The sequence below is a fragment of the Gorilla gorilla genome, chromosome 1 (genome assembly GCF_029281585.2).
Source record: "Gorilla gorilla gorilla isolate KB3781 chromosome 1, NHGRI_mGorGor1-v2.1_pri, whole genome shotgun sequence".
Taxonomy (NCBI): domain Eukaryota; kingdom Metazoa; phylum Chordata; class Mammalia; order Primates; family Hominidae; genus Gorilla; species Gorilla gorilla.
The window spans coordinates 75,221,080-75,240,458 of record NC_073224.2 but is presented as its reverse complement, the minus strand read 5'-3'; the positions used below and the strand labels follow the sequence as shown (position 1 = coordinate 75,240,458).

The following is a 19,379-nucleotide window of genomic DNA, read 5'->3' as shown; positions in this document are numbered from 1 at the left end:
GTATTATCTCAGTGACCTGGAGCTAGCTAGTTTCTCTCTCTGAACCTTAATTCTCAAACTTATAAAATTGGGATAGTGGTACCTGTATGGAACAGGACTATATAAACTGTGAAACAACAATAAGGAATGTTTCTTTTTCTTTTTGTTATCACCTGGGCCTGAATGACAGAGTTTTTCTCCATCTCTTGGCATTTCTCCTAGCTGTGTCTGAGTGAATAATCAGGGACTTTCTCAGAAAAGAGAAGGAAATGCAGGACCATTGGTAGGAACTTGACCTTTGTTTCTATCATACTGAGGTTAAGCAAACAAAACTCTTTATTTCTGTATTCTTCGTCTGGCATCCTTTGGGGAACCTCTTCTTGAGGTTAAGGTGAGATGAAGGCTTCCTTTGGATACATGGTCAGGCCAAGCTTCATGCTCTGAGGAGTTGTTTCAGGAAGAAAGAGAGAGGAGCTATGTGTATGTTCTCCCAGTGTGAATAGGGACTAATGTGAAACATATGCCATTGCCTTTAATCAGGCTATTAAGCATTTCTCAGTTTTGAAGGAACCTCTATCTGAGAGGTTCACCTATAGCAGTGGTTCTCAACTAGGGGTGATTTTTGCTTCCCAGAGGACATTTGACAATGTCTGGAGACGTTGTTGGTTGTCATTGCTGGGTGAGGTGGGAGGGGGTTGGCAGGAGGGGTTGCCACAGGTGTCTAGTGGTTAGAGGCCAGGGATGCTGCTAAATATACTACTACCATGCATAAGGCAGCTCCCCACCACCAATTGTCTGTCCCCAAACATCAATACAACATCTTCTTCTTAGTGTGGTGGCTTTGATTGTTGAGCTTTCTTTTGGTGGGGAAGGAGAAAGGATTTTTAGGCCATGATTTTTATTCTCATCAAAAGGCATATATTGAGACCACTTCATACCCACTAGGATTTTTCTGAAATTTAATTATGAATGCCATTTTAAATTCCAGAAGGGGTTGCCTTACTTTTGTTAAATACAGTACTCTTTATTCCCTCCTAGAAATGGCACAGATCTCTCTTGGAGAGGGCAAGGTGACTCTACTCCCCTTCTCATCCTCTTAAGAAATATCATGGCATCTTATCTGTTATATATTGTCTGTGGTCTTAGAAGAAAGTCTGTGCTCCAGTTTGGCCATAAATTAACTCAGAGCCATAAGTATTGGGCAATCTACACCACCAAGCTGTAAAACAAATGAACAAATGGAAAACAACAAAAGAAACTCCAAACCAACCAACCAATCAGAAACAGGTCACTGCCCCATGACAGTTTTGAAGTGTGTGTGAAAGAGGAGAGAGAAAGAGCTTTAAGACTGTCCATTCTGGAGGGCAGCAAGATGTTGTTGCTTCAGGTAGCATAAGAGGGAACAGATTCTCTTCTAGAATGCTGTGTTTGTGGTTCTTGGAAAAGCACAGCAAAACCTTTCAAGGCAAACTGTTTCATCATTCTGGGATAACACCAAGAAGCTGCATGGTGCTATTAAAGCAGCCATTCATGTTGGTCTGCCTTGTCTTCTGTAGAGCTGGGTTTTTAAAACTGTGGATCAGCTCCTTTGGAGGGTCATGAAATGCATTTAATTGATTAAAACCTTAAGTAAGGAAGAATTGAAGAGAAAACATGAGTACATCACACAAATAAAGAGTACTATTTTATGAAACATGTAATTTTATGTATGTGTGTGTATATATACACACACACACACACACACACACACACACACACACATCTGGCTTGTGATGTAAAATACATTGCTTAATGTAGGCTATGATCAAAAAGGCTTGAAAATCACCACTTTATATGCTTTTACCTTTGTTCTAGAACATAGGTCAATTGAAGCCCAAAGTGTATTTTCTGTTCTAACTCAGGGGCCTGAGTTTCATTACCTGCTTACCTGCTCCTTCCTAAACCAGTCACTACCCAGGACAGTGGATGATTTGCTTATACAAATCTACATTCACGCACAGGGGAGTCTGGAGAGCTGCCTGGCCTCCCCAGCATGCATGTTATCAGGGAAGGCTGCTGCAGAGAAGGCAGCCAGCACAGCCGCCCCAGGAATGGCCTGTGGGGATAGAGAAAGTGGCATTAGTTTAGGTACAGAGACCAAGGTAAACACCCAGTTATGGCAACTGGGGCTGGGGCTTGGGGAGAAGGTAAAAGACCAATAGTTAATCAGGAAAATTCTTTTGAGCTTAGAGTAGCAGTGTGGTTAACCTGGTGTTCCATTGCCAAATTTAAGCCTGGAGTTCTTTGAACACTGCCAGGCTTGGTCCAAAACCTTAATACAGCCTATAAAATGTTCCTTCTGTGACATTTCCCAGTCTCTCCAGATCTGTTCATTCATTCATTCATTCATTTATTTTTGAGACAGAGTCTTTCTCTGCTGCCCAGACTGGAGTGCAGTGGCGTGATCGTGATTCACTGCAGCCTCTATCTCCTGGGGTTGTGATTCTCCCACCTCAGCCTCCCAAGTAGCAGGGACTACAGACACATGCCACCATGCCCAGCTTATTTTTATTTATTTTCATAGATTTGTAGAGATAGGTTCTTGTCATGTTGTCCACGCTGGCCTTGAAGTCCTGGGCTCAAACACTTCCTCCAACTTGGCCTCCATTAAGTGCTGGGATTACAGGCATGAGCCACTGTGCCTGGCCCTCTTCGGACTCCTTACTGTCTACTCTCCCCTGATTCATTATTAGGCTTCAGCCACACCAGCCTTGTTTCAGTTTTTCAGATATGCTGGTTTCTTTTGTGCCTCAAGACTTTCTGTGCAGGCCTTTTTCTGCATCTGGGATGCTCTTCCCACATTGTTTCCTCTGACCTACTCCAGCTTCACTTTTTAGCTCATCTGCCACTTCCACAGTGAAGCTTCCTTCCCTGACCTTTCACTTATCATAATTGAGACCTATTTAATGTATGTCTCTTTCATTAAGTATCACAAGGACAGCCATGATCACCATCTTGTTCTCTACTGTAATGCCAGGGCCTGTTGCATGGCATATGGTCAGAAGTATCTCGACTGTAGAGTAAGTCTTGGGCTCTGGGATGAAGCTAAGCCTGATGGCATCAAGGGGCCCCGGCAGAGTAGGTGGGGAGGAAGAGGCAGCTTGCAGCCATCTGGGCTGGGCTTGACATCTTTTACACCTTTCCCAGCCTCGTCCTCTTCCCTCAGATATATTTTGGTCAAGTTGATTTTCTTTGGCTTATCTCTATGTGAACAGTTTAATACACAGGGACTTTTTAAAAAATAAAATGAAATAAAGTCTCCAGAAATTAATTCCCAAATCAAATCACACTTCAGTAATTTAAAAGAAATGGAGAGAAAAACATCATGTGTTATTCAGTAGATTTTTGATAGGTCATAATTACTTACACATGTGACTACACCCCCTTTAATTTGGATATCCAATTATTAAGTGTAATGGGCCCAGTCACAGCTCCGTGGATGCGTCTGTGGATGAGTCCAACTAATCTGCAATTGGAAATGTATTAACACCCACTTCTCCTTGAGCGAAGGGCATTTCTAGAGCATTACTGTTGCATATTGTTCCAGAAGGAGCCATAGTGTGTGGAAATGGGAAAGATGGTTTCTGCCATCAGGGAGCTGGTTTTGAACTGAGTTACGAGGATCTAACTCATTAATGATCAGACCCATGTTCTAAGATATAAGAACTGTATGTAATTGGGAGTTAAACATAGAGCAGCTCTCTGGATGTTGAGAGGAAGGGAGATTGGTGTGAGCTACAGAAGCATAGCACCATCAGGGCAGGTGTTGGCTCACAGAGTTAGAGCCAGGAGGGGTCTGAGAGATCCGTTTATCTGATCATTTCATTTCATAGATAAGAAAACTGATATATTATTTCTCTTCTTCCTCTGTAACACCTAATTTTTTTTTTATTGTACTTTAAGTTTTAGGGTACATGTGCATATTGTGCAGGTTAGTTACGTATGTATACATGTGCCATACTGGTGCGCTGCACCCACTAACTCGTCATCTAGCATTAGGTATATCTCCCAATGCTATCCCTCCCCCATCCCCCACCCCACCACAGTCCCCAGAGTGTGATATTCCCCTTCCTGTGTCCATGTGATCTCATTGTTCAATTCCCACCTATGAGTGAGAATATGCGGTGTTTGGTTTTTTGTTCTTGTGATAGTTTACTGAGAATGATGATTTCCAATTTCATCCATGTCCCTACGAAGGACATGAACTCATCATTTTTTATGGCTGCATAGTATTCCATGGTGTATATGTGCCACATTTTCTTAATCCAGTCGATCATTGTTGGACATTTGGGTTGGTTCCAAGTCTTTGCTATTGTGAATAATGCCGCGATAAACATACATGTGCATGTGTCTTTATAGCAGCATGATTTATAGTCATTTGGGTATATACCCAGTAATGGGATGGCTGGGTCAAATGGTATTTCTAGTTCTAGATCCCTGAGGAATCGCCACACTGACTTCCACAATGGTTGAACTAGTTTACAGTCCCACCAACAGTGTAAAAGTGTTCCTATTTCTCCACATCCTCTCCAGCACCTGTTGTTTCCTGACTTTTTAATGATTGCCATTCTAACTGGTGTGAGATGGTATCTCATTGTGGTTTTGATTTGCATTTCTCTGATGGCCAGTGATGATGAGCATTTTTTCATGTGTTTTTTGGCTGCATAAATGTCTTCTTTTGAGAAGTGTCTGTTCATGTCCTTCGCCCACTTTTTGATGGGGTTGTTTGTTTTTTTCTTGTAAATTTGTTTGAGTTCATTGTAGATTCTGGATATTAGCCCTTTGTCAGATGAGTAGGTTGTGAAAATTTTCTCCCATTTTGTAGGTTGCCCGTTCACTCTGATGGTAGTTTCTTTTGCTGTGCAGAAACTCTTTAGTTTAATTAGATCCCATTTGTCAATTTTGTCTTTTGTTGCCATTGCTTTTGGTGTTTTGGACATGAAGTCCTTGCCCATGCCTATGTCCTGAATGGTAATGCCTAGGTTTTCTTCTAGGGTTTTTATGGTTTTAGGTCTAATGTTTAAGTCTTTAATCCATCTTGAATTGATTTTTGTATAAGGCGTAAGGAAGGGATCCAACACCTAATTATTTTCTATGAGCCAAACTGTAGTAGCCTTTTTTTTTTTTTTTTAAAGTTCTTCCTCATTCAGCTTTCCCAGTGGCACCAGTTTTCTCTTTTGGGAGGATCTTATTGTGTGTTCCTGGGGGAGAGTCTTGCTCACCTTGGAAGTGGTAGGGGATTTGGGTGCAGGGGGACTTAACCTTGACCACATGCTTCTTCTGACTTTACTCTTAAGCTGATGATGCAACAACAGCAAGACAGTTGATGTTTATAATCATACCAATAACCATGGTGGCCTAAGAATCAGATTTCCCAGAATCTCTGACTTTTGCCAAGTGTATTAGTTTCCTATAGCTGCTGTAACAAATGACCACAAATTTGGTGGCTTAAAGCAACACGTGTATTTTCTTACAGTTCTGGAAGTCAGAAGTCTAAAATCACTTTCACTAGGCTAAAATCCAGGGTTGTGCTTCCCATCTCTCCTCCCCAGAGGCTTTAGTTCGTTTCTTTGCCTCTCCCAGCTTCTAGAGCTGCATTCTTGTGTTCTTTGGCCCTTGGGCCCTTCCTCTATCTTCAGAGCCAGATGCAGAATAACTTGCTTCTGTCCTTACATTGCCTTCTCTCTCTCTAGTCAATCTTCTGCCTTTTTCTTGTAAGGGCACCTGTGATTGTGCCTCGAGTCCACCTGGATAATCCAGGCTATTCTTTCCACCACCAGATCCTTAATCCCATCTGCAAAGTCCCTTTTTCCATAACAGGTAATGTTCACAGATTTCTCGATTAGGACCTGGATATCCCTGCCCCAACAAGGTTTCTGCTTTCCTCTTTTCCCAGCCTGGTCTTCCAGTATCCCCTTAATTATGTGAGTTCCTGGTATCTTCTCAGTATACCTTTTTGGAGGGAGGGAGCTGATGGGTCTGCAGTTTAAGACAGTTGAAATCTGTTTCTGTTGTTTATGACCAGGAACCTCCATGGTAAATCAGTGCTATGTGCAGAACTTTACAAGCATTATTTTTTTTTAATCCTTGTTTTAACTTTCTTAGGAAGGCACTATCCCCTTTTTCCAGGTAAGAAAACTGTAGCTCAGACTGGCAATTGCAAAAAGCCTGACAGCTAGTATAGGTGATGGAACTGGGATTTGAAACTAGCCAGTGTGACTGGAGAGCGTGTGCCGTATCCCTTTCTCAGAATCCTAGTTCAACTAGCTTTTGGTCTTAGACCTTTTCCAAGGAGGAAGTAGAATGTCATCTGGGCCCTGAGGTCTGAATCAAATTGTTTAGGCAGGGGAGAGAAGGCAAAGGAGAAGCATTCCAGGTGGAGGGAGGCTGGAGACTAAGAAGTGAATCCAAGAGATTTAAAGGAAGGGACACGACAGGTAAAGTGGAATGACAGATAAAGGAACCAACCACATATGGAATGCTTTTGAATGGACACAGCAACTCATTTATGTCAACTACCCGTGGGAATGATATTCTGACTCAACTTTGTGTTGGAAATTCAGCTTGTATTAGGTCCCTTGCTGCCTCCTCATGGCCTCCTCATCACATGGGCTGGTTAAACATCTAACATCCTTTGCTAGTGTTAGCCTTTTCTCACAGATGCTGATGAACAGCCTGTCTTTCAAAAACTTAACAAGGTTCTTTGTTGGTATCGATATGGGTAATTTCTGGAGCTTGGGAGACATCCTGGACCTAATGGTGAAAGATCTCTGGCTTGTGTCTCCTTTCAGAAGAGAAATTGGAAATTTTTTTCTAGGGCTGGGGCAATGACTAAGAAGGGAGCTTTTTATCTGGTCTTTTCTGGTTACTACTTAAGTGTAATTGATAGATTTAGCAAATGAAAATATAAGACATCCAGTTAAATTTGAATTTTAGGTTTCAGATAAACAATGAATATTCCGTGCATTGTACAAATATTGCACTAAAAATTATTTATCTGAAATTCAAACTTAACTGGGTGTCCTGCATTTTAGCTGGCAACCCTGAACCTATGACCACTGTTTCAGGGTATTTTCAGGCATAGACTTGTACAGTGAATGTGCCTGTGAAAAGATATTATAGACCTGGATTGACAAGGAGGCTAGGAAACAACCCCAAGGTCAAAGGGAATGCAAGGTTGGAGAATTCTTTGGGTGACTAACTTGGGGAGAGATGATTTGGTTCTCATTGCCCAGAGCATTGCCTCTGTCTTCTGTTCTGCTGTGCCACTGCACTATGGCCACAATGAGAAAGACTTGTGCTGCATCATCAGCATTGTATCAATCTCCATTCTCTTCCTATTTGCTGATACCTAAAAGTAAAAACATTCAAGGTAGGGTTGAGCCATGATCTCTAACAGGAAATAGTTATTGAACTTGACTGTGTGCAGAACATGATACCTGTGCTGGTGGTGGTCAGAGGGCTGAGTGTACTCTCCAACTGTCCTCTGTTGTGGGGGCAAAGTGGGCATTAAGCACCCCCCTGTATACAGAGCTTTCCACCGGGCTGTGTGCCTATAGTGACAAAACAAATGGAAAACACGCTTGTGTTCTTGAGGAGCACAGATACATGCCTCTTGGGACAGCAGAGAGCTTAGGCTTTTATTAACTCAAAATTGGAGTTATTCTCAGTGGCCCCACTCTGATTTTGTGGTGTGTGTGTCTCTCCATGTGTGTATATAGAAATATTGCAGCAATCATCACCTGCCATTAAGCTACTTTTGTACATAGTAATTAGGAGAGGTTCATGGAGTCTGGTCCTGAGAGTGAGACATGGCAAGTGATCTGTGGCGCTTGGTAATTTGTGGCCTTAGAATGAAGGGAAGAATGCTCACTTGCCCGTTTGGGGACCAGAACTAAAAAACCTTGATATTTTTTAGCAACACACTGGACTAAGGAACAGTGGACCCTCCCAGCACTGGGCAAACATTACACAGCGTAATGGCAGGGTGGGGAAAGGACTGGCTTTGACATCAGAAGAGAACTGACTTTAACTCCTGATCTTACCATTTATTAGCAATTTAATTTTTTCTGAGCTTTGGCTTGCTCTTTTATGAGATGGAGACAATAGCAATAGGAGGAAAATTTTGAAGATTTAATGACATACTATTTGAAAATGCTAACTGACAGCAAGCACCTTGTATTTGTCACTGCGGTGTTTCCCATTCTCATAGCACTTTGTAACTAACTCTGTTATAATGCTTCATGGTGTGTTATAATTATTTCTTTTATGTGTCTGTCTACTTCCACTAGACTGAGAATCAAGGGCCATTTTCAACTCTTTACTTTTCCAGTAGCCTCCTGATTAAGCCTTGGTACTTACAAGGCCTATAGTTTTGCTGAGCTGTGTGTACTTCAATACTTAAGCTTTGCTAGGAGGCAAGTCTTTAACTTCTGAGTTTCCATCTTCCCTCTGTCTCTCTAGCTCTCTTACTGAGAACTGGGAAGATCCCACGGGACAGGATCTGTCCAGTCCTCAGTAAGAGTCTTTCAAGAACATTACCATCTCAACACCAGTCAGAATGGTGATTATTAAAAAGTCAAGAAAAAACAGATTACGGTAGAGAAATAGGAATGCTTTTACACTGTTGGTGGGAATGTAAATTAGTTCAACCACTGTGGAAGACAATGTGGTGATTCCTCAAGGACCTAGAACCAGAAATACCATTTGACCCAGCAATCCCATTACTGGGCATATACCCAAAGGAATATAAATCATTCTGTTATCAAGATACATACACATGTATGTTCATTGCAGCACTATTTGCAAAAGCAAAGATGTGGAATCAACCCAAATGCCCATCAATGATAGACTGGATAAAGAAGATGTGGTACATATACACCATGGAATACTATGCAACCATAAAAAGGAATGAGATCCTGTCCTTTGCAGGGACATGGATGGAACTGGAAGCCATTATCCTCAGCAAACTAACACAGAAACAGAAAACCAAACACTGCATGTTGTAACTCATAAGTGGGAGCTGAATGATGAGAACACATGGACACACGGAGGGGAACAACATACGCTGGGGCCTCTCAGGGGTAAGTGTGGGGAGAGGGGAAGGGAGAGCATCAGGAGAAATAACTAATACGTGCAGGGCTTAATACCTAGGTCACGGGTTGATAGGTGTAGCAAACCACCATGGCACACATTTACCTATGCAACAAACCTGCACATTCTGCACATGTACCTCAGAATTTAAAATTTTTAAAAAAGAATATTAGAAGATCCTCATTAGACTCTAAATGCTTGAGTATAGATTCCCAGTATTCTCCTGTGTACTCAAACACATGTATGTTTGAATAGTATCCCAACTTGCTACCCTATTCTCAGTAAGTTCTAGTATTTCCTTGATGTCCTCTCCTTTTGACCTCTGCTTCAACAAATTTATTAATTTAATCAGTGCAATTCAAGTTCAATTCATCAAGCCTTTATTGAGTGCCTCTTACTTGCCAGTCACTGGGCTAGGTTTTGGGGGTAGAGATGAGTAAAATGGTGCCTCCATTAGAGGTGTTTCAGATTTAGTGGGAGAGACAGATGAGAAAACAGAATTTCTCTAGGATGTGGTTAGGGCAGTGATGGCGGTGGACACGTTATGGGAGCACAGAATAGGACTATTTTCCTTTATTGTCTTTTTCCTCTAAGAATTCCATTGTTGGCCAGGTATGGTGGCTCACACCTGTAATCCCAGCACTTTGGGAGGCCGAGGCAGGCGGATCATGAGGTCAGGAGTTCGAGACCAGCCTGGACAGCAAGGTGAAACCCCGTCTCTACTAAAAATACAAAAATCAGCCAGGTGTGGTGGCATATGCCTGTAATCCCAGCTACTCGGGAGGCTGAGGCAAGAGAATCGCTTGAACTCAGGAAGCAGAGGTTGCAGTGAGCTGAGATCATGCCATTGCACTCCAGCCTGGATGACAGAGCAAGACTCTGTCTCAAACAAACAAACAAACAAAAAAAAGAATCCCATTGTCCCTGCTTACTTTCTAACAGGTGAACGGGGAGCCGGCTGTCATTCCTGCCTCAAGGAGTATTGGAACGGTGGGAGTTAGGAAGCTGCCAGTGGCCAATGTGCATCAATTAAAGATCCAGTTGGTAGCCCTCCTGCACTGGAGGACAGAAAAGAACACTTGGAGGCCCAGGACAGCACAAGGCCACAGGCTGCGTGGCCCTGGCTGCAGTGTGGTTGGGAGAATTTGGGGAGCAGGTAGTTTCAGCCAAAGACTAACTTGGTGACATGCGCATACCTCATGGCTGGCTCTGTGAGACCCCTGCAACAAATGCCATCTTTTTCCTTCCGTCTTTCAAGTTAGCTTTGCTTTTGTTCTCTTTCCCATTTCTCTGACATTTGCTTCTCCCCCCAGTTCTTATTTATTTCCTTTCTTGTTTATATCCCTACATTTTCTTTTACTGCTCACTCTTCTATCATCTTATTCTTCTTTCCCTCTACCATTTTTCCCCTCTACATTTGAGCCTTCTTTGCCTTTTAATTTTATCTTTCTGCCTCTATCACCATGTTCTGAAACATAACTGTTAAACTCAGGGTTGGAGAGGAAATTTTCATTTCCAACAGGGCTCTTTATGATATGAAAAGAGTGTCTCATGTGTATCTGAGTATCCTAGGAAACAGAAGTCTAATTTCTAACTCATATTCTGCATACTGTGTTTGAAAGACATCATCATGAAAGGAGAGTCTCCCACCTGGGCAGCACAGGAGACTGTGCTGTGCACCTTACCTTTATTACAAGAACCAGCCAAACAATGATTCCTTCTTTTTTGTGGTTCTCTATCTCCACACCTATCCTTGAAGTTTCTCTTTATCTCTCTCTTTCTCTTTTTCTATTTCTGTCGTATTTTTCAGTTCTATTTTCTATGTTGCTTCTCGTTCTTTTTTCTCTTTAGTCCTTCCCTACTTATTAGAAATTATATGACCCCCTCCTTAATGTCTTTCCTTGGCCTTGGAAGATAGAGTCAAAAGGAGTGTGGAAGACTCCACTGCCCCAAGTCCCCCCGTTTCTGACGATGGCATGGAAGTGTGACTCAGGAGAGATGGGGAAGATTCAGAAACCTTGTCTAGCTCTTGAGATTCTTTATGAGTAGGATTTCTTTCTGCTTCTTATTTTTAGGTAGTATGAACGTAGACTCAGAGAATCTTAAAGTTGACAGGAATCTCTCTTGGTTGTTTAAATAACCTTTACCCCATGTAGGATCCCTCTTTACTTCCTAATGATGCTCTACAGGTAGCTCCCGGATACTTGGAGTTTTGGGAAGGGTGCCAGCACATGAAGCCGTCCTCTTGGCTGTTGGCAGCACTAATTGTGTCAGTTACCGCTTGCAATTCTGTTGTCCTTATCTGTATGATTTGTACCTAATGATTGTACGTCTGCTTCCGAGGGCCATAGGGCATGCACTTTCCATACAGTTCTTTTTCTGAGATTGAAGACACGTCAAATATTGAAGGAACTTCAGGTACCTTCTTTAATACTTGAACTATTTCAGAGAGGTTCCATCAGAAATAAACAAAACAAGCCATTCTTGCCACCCTTTGACTATAGAGGAACCCAGTTTTCTGAATGCCTCATTTCCTGATGGTTCTGAGTAGCTGAGATTGTTCTGGAGGGATTATGGGGGAGAAACTTCCTTTCATTCTTCACAGAAAGAAGAATAAAATGAGCAAGTTTTAAATTAAGATTTTATTAATATTAGTAAGCTTTGCATTAGCCACAATGTCTGTGTGTACATTATAGTTTATAGAACACTCTTAATATTAAATACCATGTCATTTTATTTTTATAACTAGACCACGATACCCCCTTATTTTAGAGATGACAGAAGTGGGGTTCATAGAGGTTGAGAGACTTGTGTTGAGTCACCCGATTCTCAACAGAGTGAGTCAGACTTAAACTCAGTTCTTCTGCTCTTAATCTTCTGCTGTGTCTTTCATAAATACATATATGTCCTTGTCTCTCCAAAGTCCCTGCAATGTCATGAGATTTTAGGAAATAAGTTGTCTCCTTGGTGTACACAATCTAATAGAATTATGGATTTGTATATGTGTGTATTTCTGGATTTGGCTGTGGAACATGGAAAAATAGGAAGAAATCCAATTATGGTCAAAGAGTGGTTTGTGCAATTATAAAAATACTGATACTATGTGAAGACCATTGAAATTCTTCTCCAGTTGCAAGCATCAGCATAATTGATTTGTTTGGTAAAAATTCTGTCAAGGTAGAGATGAGTGAGTTACTTTTTTACTGCAGTTAATCCAGAGAAATTTCCTGAAGGAGATAGACAGGGGAACCTAAGATAATTTTGAAATAAAAAAATACAAGGGCCTGGTGGGTTGGAAAGAGGGGAAGGAGTTGAAACAGGGCAGAGAGGAGAAAGGGGACAAGGTTTGGGGACAGGAATGGGACAGATGTTGTGGACCTTGTGTTTGGCTGGGGATTTGGAACTAGGGTTCTGGTATGATGATAAGTTTTCCTTCTTTGCAAAGTAAAACCCAGATGGCTAAATTTAATTCCACTTGGAGCCACTGGTGATTCACCCAAGCTCAGGTGCACCCACATACAGCTGGCATCAGCGCTGTGTGCTTTCCAGGCTGAGCTTGCCTCAGCCCCGCTTCCTGCATGGAACAAGAGGGGAAAACCAGACTGGTAACCTTGACCCTTCTGTGTCTCTGTCTGCAGCATCCTGGCCACTGCAGGAACCCACTTCAATACTCATGTGGACCTGAGGACCCTCCGGGCTGTGCGTGTCCTGCGGCCCTTGAAGCTCGTGTCAGGGATACCTAGTGAGCATCTGCCATTCTTTCTGCTCTGCTAAGAACTTTCTTCATGTGTCCTCAGCTGGATCCAGGTCTAAGGGAATTTGGGATAAACAAACAATATTCCTCCTGGGAGGAAGCCTCAGTGGTAATAAATAGTGGAGATGGAGCAATCTGGTGTAACATTTTACTTTACATTTAACTTTTTGCAAATATAAAAGATAATAGAAAATCTTTACAGAAAATGTGGAAAGTAAAGGAAACAACAAAAAAGAAAAGTGCTCTTTATCTTATCACTCAGAAATCACTTTTGTTAAAATTTCAATATTTTCCATTTTTCCCCTGTGCATTTTAATATAATTGAAATCATTATGTAGATCATAGTTTTATATCCTGAAATAAGTATTTTATTTTCCTAACCTTAAAAATTCTTGGCTGAGTGCGGTGGCTCACACCTGTAATCCTAGCACTTGGGAGGCTGAGGTGGGTGGATTGCTTGAGTTCAGGAAGAGTTCGAGACCAGTCTGGGCAACATGGTGAAACCCCATCTCCACAAATAGTAAAAAATCAGCTGAGCATGGTGGCTCACACCTGTAACCCCAACACTTTGGGAGGCTGAGGCAGGTGGATCGCTTGAGTTCAGGAGGAGTTTGAGACCAGCCTGGGCAACATGGTGAAACCCCATCTCCACAAAAAATACAAAAAAGTAAGAAAAATGTAGCTGAGCATGGCAGCTCACTCCTGTGGTCCCAGCTACTCAGGAAGCTGAGGTGGGAGGATCACTTGGGCCTGGGAGGCCAAGGCTGCAGTGAGCCAAGATCACGCCACTGCACTCCAGCCTTGGCGACAGACCGACACTCTGTCTCAAAACAAAAAAATTCTTATATGTGTTATGATTTATTTAGCCATTTTTATGTTTTATGTTGCTGGATGGCATAAAAAATAAAAATAGGCTATTTCCAGTTTTTCTCCAACTATAAATGTGCTGCAACAAACACCTTTTTACTTAAATCTTTATTCAAATCTCTGACTGTTTTCTTGGCTAGAATCCTAGAAATGCAATGTGTGGGTCAAAGGATATGGCATTTTCTGAATAGTGCTTGTACTAATTGTGCTTCCCCAACAGGGACTGAGAACTGGGTCTGAGATAGAGTGAATGGGTAGATGAACTTTGTCCCAGCTCTTGAAGGATTTACAGCCTAGCAGAGCTGGGCCTAATTTCCTTTAGGAAAGGAGCACATTCTAATAAATTTAATCTATCAGAGGCAGAAGGCAGCATGGATGAAACCAATGAGGGAATGAAACTAATCCTCCCCTATCAGATGGTGCTGAGGAACGGCTGCATTGGTCATTCTCTGTCCTTCCTTCTAGGCCTGCAGATTGTGTTGAAGTCCATCATGAAGGCCATGGTACCTCTTCTGCAGATTGGCCTTCTGCTCTTCTTTGCCATCCTGATGTTTGCTATCATTGGTTTGGAGTTCTACAGTGGCAAGTTACATCGAGCATGCTTCATGAACAATTCAGGTAGGGTCGTTCTTTTCTGTCTTCTCCTTTTCCCTTCTCCCCTCTGTTAACTGGGGTAATTTCAGGGCACTTGGAGGCTCATTGGAAAAGTATGTCCTATTCTGACCCTGGAATTAGAATCAGAAGCTTCTAGTCAGCAGCCTTTTGAGGCACAGTCAACCGAGACTAGATATCCTCACTTGACATTAATATTGCAAAGCAAATATGTAGTTGGAAGATTTCAAATAGATGGTCTTGGCTCCCCTATCCCATGGTCAAGGGCCATGGGAATGAACTTGAAAAGTCATCTGTCTGAGCCAGGCATAGTGGCACCCACCCGTAGTTCCAGCTACTCCCTGGAGGCTTAGGCAAGAGGATTGTTGAAGCCCAGGAGTTTGAAGCCAGCCTGGACAACTAGTGTCTCTCTGTCCCTATCTCTCTGTCTACAAAAAAAAAAGTGCAACCTCTCTGAATATCTGAATCAATACCCCTTGACTCTTTGTACAGCAGCCTCTGACTGAATAAATAAGTACTTTTTGTATAGTGGCCTCTCTGGCCCACAGGCTGGTGAGATCTAGGAGTCCAGAGTCAGAGTTGGGTCCCTCCGGATCTGTGGAGACATTTTCCCTTCATGATCCTTCTCACCATCTTCTCACTCTCTGTTTTGACCCACACGTGGTGTGGAAGAACTGAGGGAGCTCTGAGCTTGGTTTGCAAGTGTGCTTGGGAGATTGTTAGGGTAAACAACCCCAAATTCTCATATCTTTGTATTTCATTTGTTCTTTTCAAGTTGAGTTGAGTATCCTAGGAGGAAAGGAGATGGGAGGCAGGCTGAAGAATTCCAAATAAGTACCATGCTTTTATGAAAAGAACCTTAAAAGAACACCTTCCACCTTGGATTTCTATTTTTTATTTTTATCTTTTATTAAAAACCAGGAATCCATGCTGGAAAAACAAGGAGTTAAACCCCCCTAAAAGGACCATAGTTTATAACTGTCCCCAAGAAACCCAGGAAGAACTCAGGGCTCATCCTGGAGTCTGAAGCCAGAAAACCTCACTTTGCCTTTTCCTCAAAGTGTGTCGTGTGATTCAGTCCTCTTAATTCCTGTGGTACTTCAGGTGAGGGTAGAGGATGAAGCTTGCAGAGAGTAGGGGACCATGTGGAGGAGAGGCTCCATTTTTCAGGAGACTGGGAAACATTGGATTGAACACATGATATGTGAGCTGGGAGGTGCAGAGAGGCCAGGGAGGAGAGGGAGCCTGAGACAAAAAAGGGCAGGCCTCTTTCCATGGGGGAATGGAATTGCTTGCCTGTGGCTTCCTGGGGTCATTTCCAGCTCATGCGAAACACCATGTGATTTATCCCCTACCCTCCAAATGTGTCTGCAGGTATTCTAGAAGGATTTGACCCCCCTCACCCATGTGGTGTGCAGGGCTGCCCAGCTGGTTATGAATGCAAGGACTGGATCGGCCCCAATGATGGGATCACCCAGTTTGATAACATCCTTTTTGCTGTGCTGACTGTCTTCCAGTGCATCACCATGGAAGGGTGGACCACCGTGCTGTACAATGTGAGTAGAGCTGGTGGGGACCTGGAAGGAGGAGGGAAGAACCCTGGATGGAGGCTTCTGTGGTTGTTTGGCCTGGCTAGTCCGGGGACAGGGAGGGCTATGGATATAGGTGTATTGGGATGGGAGGTGAAGACTCAACTGGGATAAGCCTTAGCAGTTCATAACCCTCTTTTGTCTGGCCTGTTGCTACGTACAAGTACACAGCTTCTTAATACGATTAGGAAATTACATCCTATGTTGGATAGGTGAACAAATTAGTTAAGTCAGATCAACTTAATAGTTACAGAATATGTTGGTTGGACGTGGTGGTGGGGTATAGTGAAGGGTACTAATGTATGATACTGGCTGCCCAGTAGAATTAGCTGGAAGCTTAAAAAATTTTATCACCCCCTCAGGATCTGGGAGAATTTACTAAAAAAGAACAAAAAGAAAAGAAAAAAAAATTATACCAACTGGGCTCCATCCCAAACCAATTAAGTAGGAATATTTAGGGGTGAAGGTCATTTTAGAAAAGTCATTGACTTTTCTAAAAAGCTTCCTATCTGATTCTCGTATGTAGCCACTGTCAAGAACTATTGCATTACACACACATAAAAAGCATGCTTAATTGTGAGATTCACCAGGGGTGCTTGTTGAAAATTCAGATTCACAGACCCCTTCTCTGGAGATTCTAATTTTGTGTAGCTTTGTATAGCTAGTGAGCTGTGCTTTTTTCAAGTGCCCTGGTGATTCACATGATCAGACGTGTTGAGAAGGTTCTGAGTTGGTCTAGCTCCCTGTCAGGGATGTTGGGGATTCCTGCATGGGGACAGAAGGTAGGGTGATCATGAAGTCTCTTCCATCTTCCAGAGTCTAATTTTAATAAGTTATCAAAGGCTTGGTGCAGACTCTATGCTCAAAAATGAGAGTGAGTTGAGGTATGTGGTTTGATGTACATGGATCCTAGGTGGGTAAAGCAGTTTGGGCAGGTGCTTTTGAAGGACTGTACCCTTACCTGCGTTCAGCCAGCCCACCCCAAAACAGTAACTTTGGAATGATCATGCCTCTTATGTACGCTCCCACCGTCTGCCTTTACCTTAAGGTGCCCTCTGTTTCCTTCAGTTCTTCTCTAGATCTTTTTAGCCTGATTCTATCTGTATAAAACTTATTAGGTGGAACATAAGGTGGCTTATACAAAGCACCCTTTAGAAAGAGTTTTGGATATAATTTACACTGGAGGGAAAGGAAATGCTGTGTCTCAGAAGAAACTCGACTAGACTATAATGCCCAAAGAGCAAGGATTGTGTAAGGCCTGTACAAGGAAGTACTTAGTAGAGGTCCATTGCTAACCTGGATCCATTCCCACATAGGATGAGCAAGGCGGGACTGAAGCTTTGCAGAAAAGAGTCACTGGCTATTATGCTAAAGCTCTAAAGGGCAGTGAAGAAGTCCCAAGGACCAGCTTACACCCAGCAAGCCCAGGGATGAAGTGTGACCCAGAAAGCCCTGGAGGACACTCTGCAGTTCTCACCGGCTGTGGGAGGCAGCAGGAAGGAGGGGAGGGAGGCAAGGTTGATGAGTGCAGTCACTCCTCATTTGAGATGTAAAGGTTGTCTTGAGGCCATGCCACTCAAATTAGCCAGGCACCTCTAGGAATTGCAGCACTGGCCCTGCAGTGGCTGGTGTCACATGGAGGGCTTTGAGAGTGATGCATTTCAATTATATGTGTAGACTCACCTAAGTTATGTGATAAATGCATTGAAAGCCTGAAAGGAGAAGTGTTGCATTTGAGGATACAGGCGTGATTGTTGGTCCTCTTTAGCCAAGATTCAGATGGTACTGAGAGGAGAAGGAGCACAGCTGAAGAACCACTCATTTTTTCTTCATTAGTTTCTTTGTTCATTCCTTCATTCTTTCAGTGTTTATTAACTGAGCATCTATTACATGCCAAGCACTGTCCTAGGCACTAGGGAAATAGGGAGAAAAAAGTGCCATGATTCCTGCTATCATAGTGCTCTCTTCAAATCCCTCTCTCTCTCCAGTTACCTGTCAACCACAGGTTTAGAAGTTACACACAGGCAGAGATCTTGCTCCTCTCTCTAGTTTTGCTCACTAAGGAGGGAAGGAGGGAGGGGAGGAGATCAAGTTGCAGATACTTTGAAACCTTTTATTGCATGGGTGTCCAGGGCCCACAGACTCACATACTCTGACTTCCAGCCTGTCAGTCATTGAACTTGAGTTTACTGAAGGCCTCCTGCTATTCTGATGGCTGGATTTAGGGTTAGGGGGACTGTCACCCAAAGACTGTCTACCTGTTTGGACTGTCTGCTACCTGTTTGGACTGTTCCTACACACACACACACACACACACACACACACTCTTATATACACTGGTTGCATACCACAAAGTTAACTATGAATGACTAGTCAGCTTAGTATTATAAATACATGTATACATATATATGTGTGTGTTTCTGCATATAGAAAAATGACTCACTAAGCATCACCACAACCACCACCAATAAGATGCAAATATAAATATAACTTTATTGATTTTCCTTTCTACCACTCCTCATTCTGGGAAGGCCCAGTTCACCCAGCTTCTCGATTTGTTCATGAAGAGCACTAAGAGAGGGGGGTCCCCTATTTCCCAGCCCTATGCACCTTCTATTCAGTGGTGCAACGAACATGTAAGATTTATTGTTGTTAGTTACATCCAAACCAGTAGGAGAATCTTCAGGTTTACCCAGTAGGAAGAAGCTCTCAAGCATGTGGGCTCAGTTTAACCTTTTTATATGCAATGTAAATGCTTCCCTCATGTTTGCCTCCCTTTTCTGTAGCACAGACTCTTCCTAGATGCCTTCCTATGACCTTGTGTTGCTCTGCCAATGATTACTATTAATTTCATTTGCTTGTGGCTTTTCTCATTATAATGAATTGTAAGGGGGAGGGTTCCCATTGTCAGGGCAACCTGGAGTCACCTGTGCTTCATTTAGTCTCTATCCAAATGTCAACTGCTTGGTCAAACTCCAACTATATTCTTGGCTTCCCTCCCTCCTCTGGTGGAAGGAATGCAAAACTGTCGACAGTTCTGGCTATTGCTACCTGTTTGCACTGTCTCTCCCAAAGGTCTCCTCGACTTGCAAACTCTCTTCTTTACTTATTTCTCCTAACCTGATAAGTATGTCTTCCACAGTACAATGTGTTCTCCTTCTGATCAATGCTCTTCATTCAACAAATGTTACTGTGGCTCGCTAACCCTCTTCACCTGGGCTGGAGGTGGCTGAGAGAAGTGACTTTCTTCTGATTCTGATCTGAGTCTTATTTCTCTTTGTCATTATAGTTTTATGTTATCTGCTGATTCAGTTAGCTCTTTTATTGTATCAGGACTAATTCCCAGATTGCAGAGGTTCCCAGTCCCTGTCTGCAGTTACTCACATCTTTGCTCTTGAAGTCTAGTATGTTTCATTTGTATTTCTGTAGTTGGAGTTATTTCTCTT

General features: G+C 42.7%; 1 protein-coding gene across 1 annotated transcript in view; it reads left to right on the top strand.

Moving 5' to 3' along the window:
* CACNA1E (calcium voltage-gated channel subunit alpha1 E) overlaps window positions 1-19,379 on the top strand; it is a 497,630-nt gene that overhangs the window by 248,804 nt on the left and 229,447 nt on the right. The window contains exons 6-8 of the mRNA XM_063710329.1: window positions 12,750-12,853; window positions 14,198-14,350; window positions 15,719-15,900. Of these exons, the coding sequence (XP_063566399.1) occupies window positions 12,750-12,853; window positions 14,198-14,350; window positions 15,719-15,900 (439 nt within the window). The remainder of the gene's footprint in view (window positions 1-12,749; window positions 12,854-14,197; window positions 14,351-15,718; window positions 15,901-19,379) is intronic.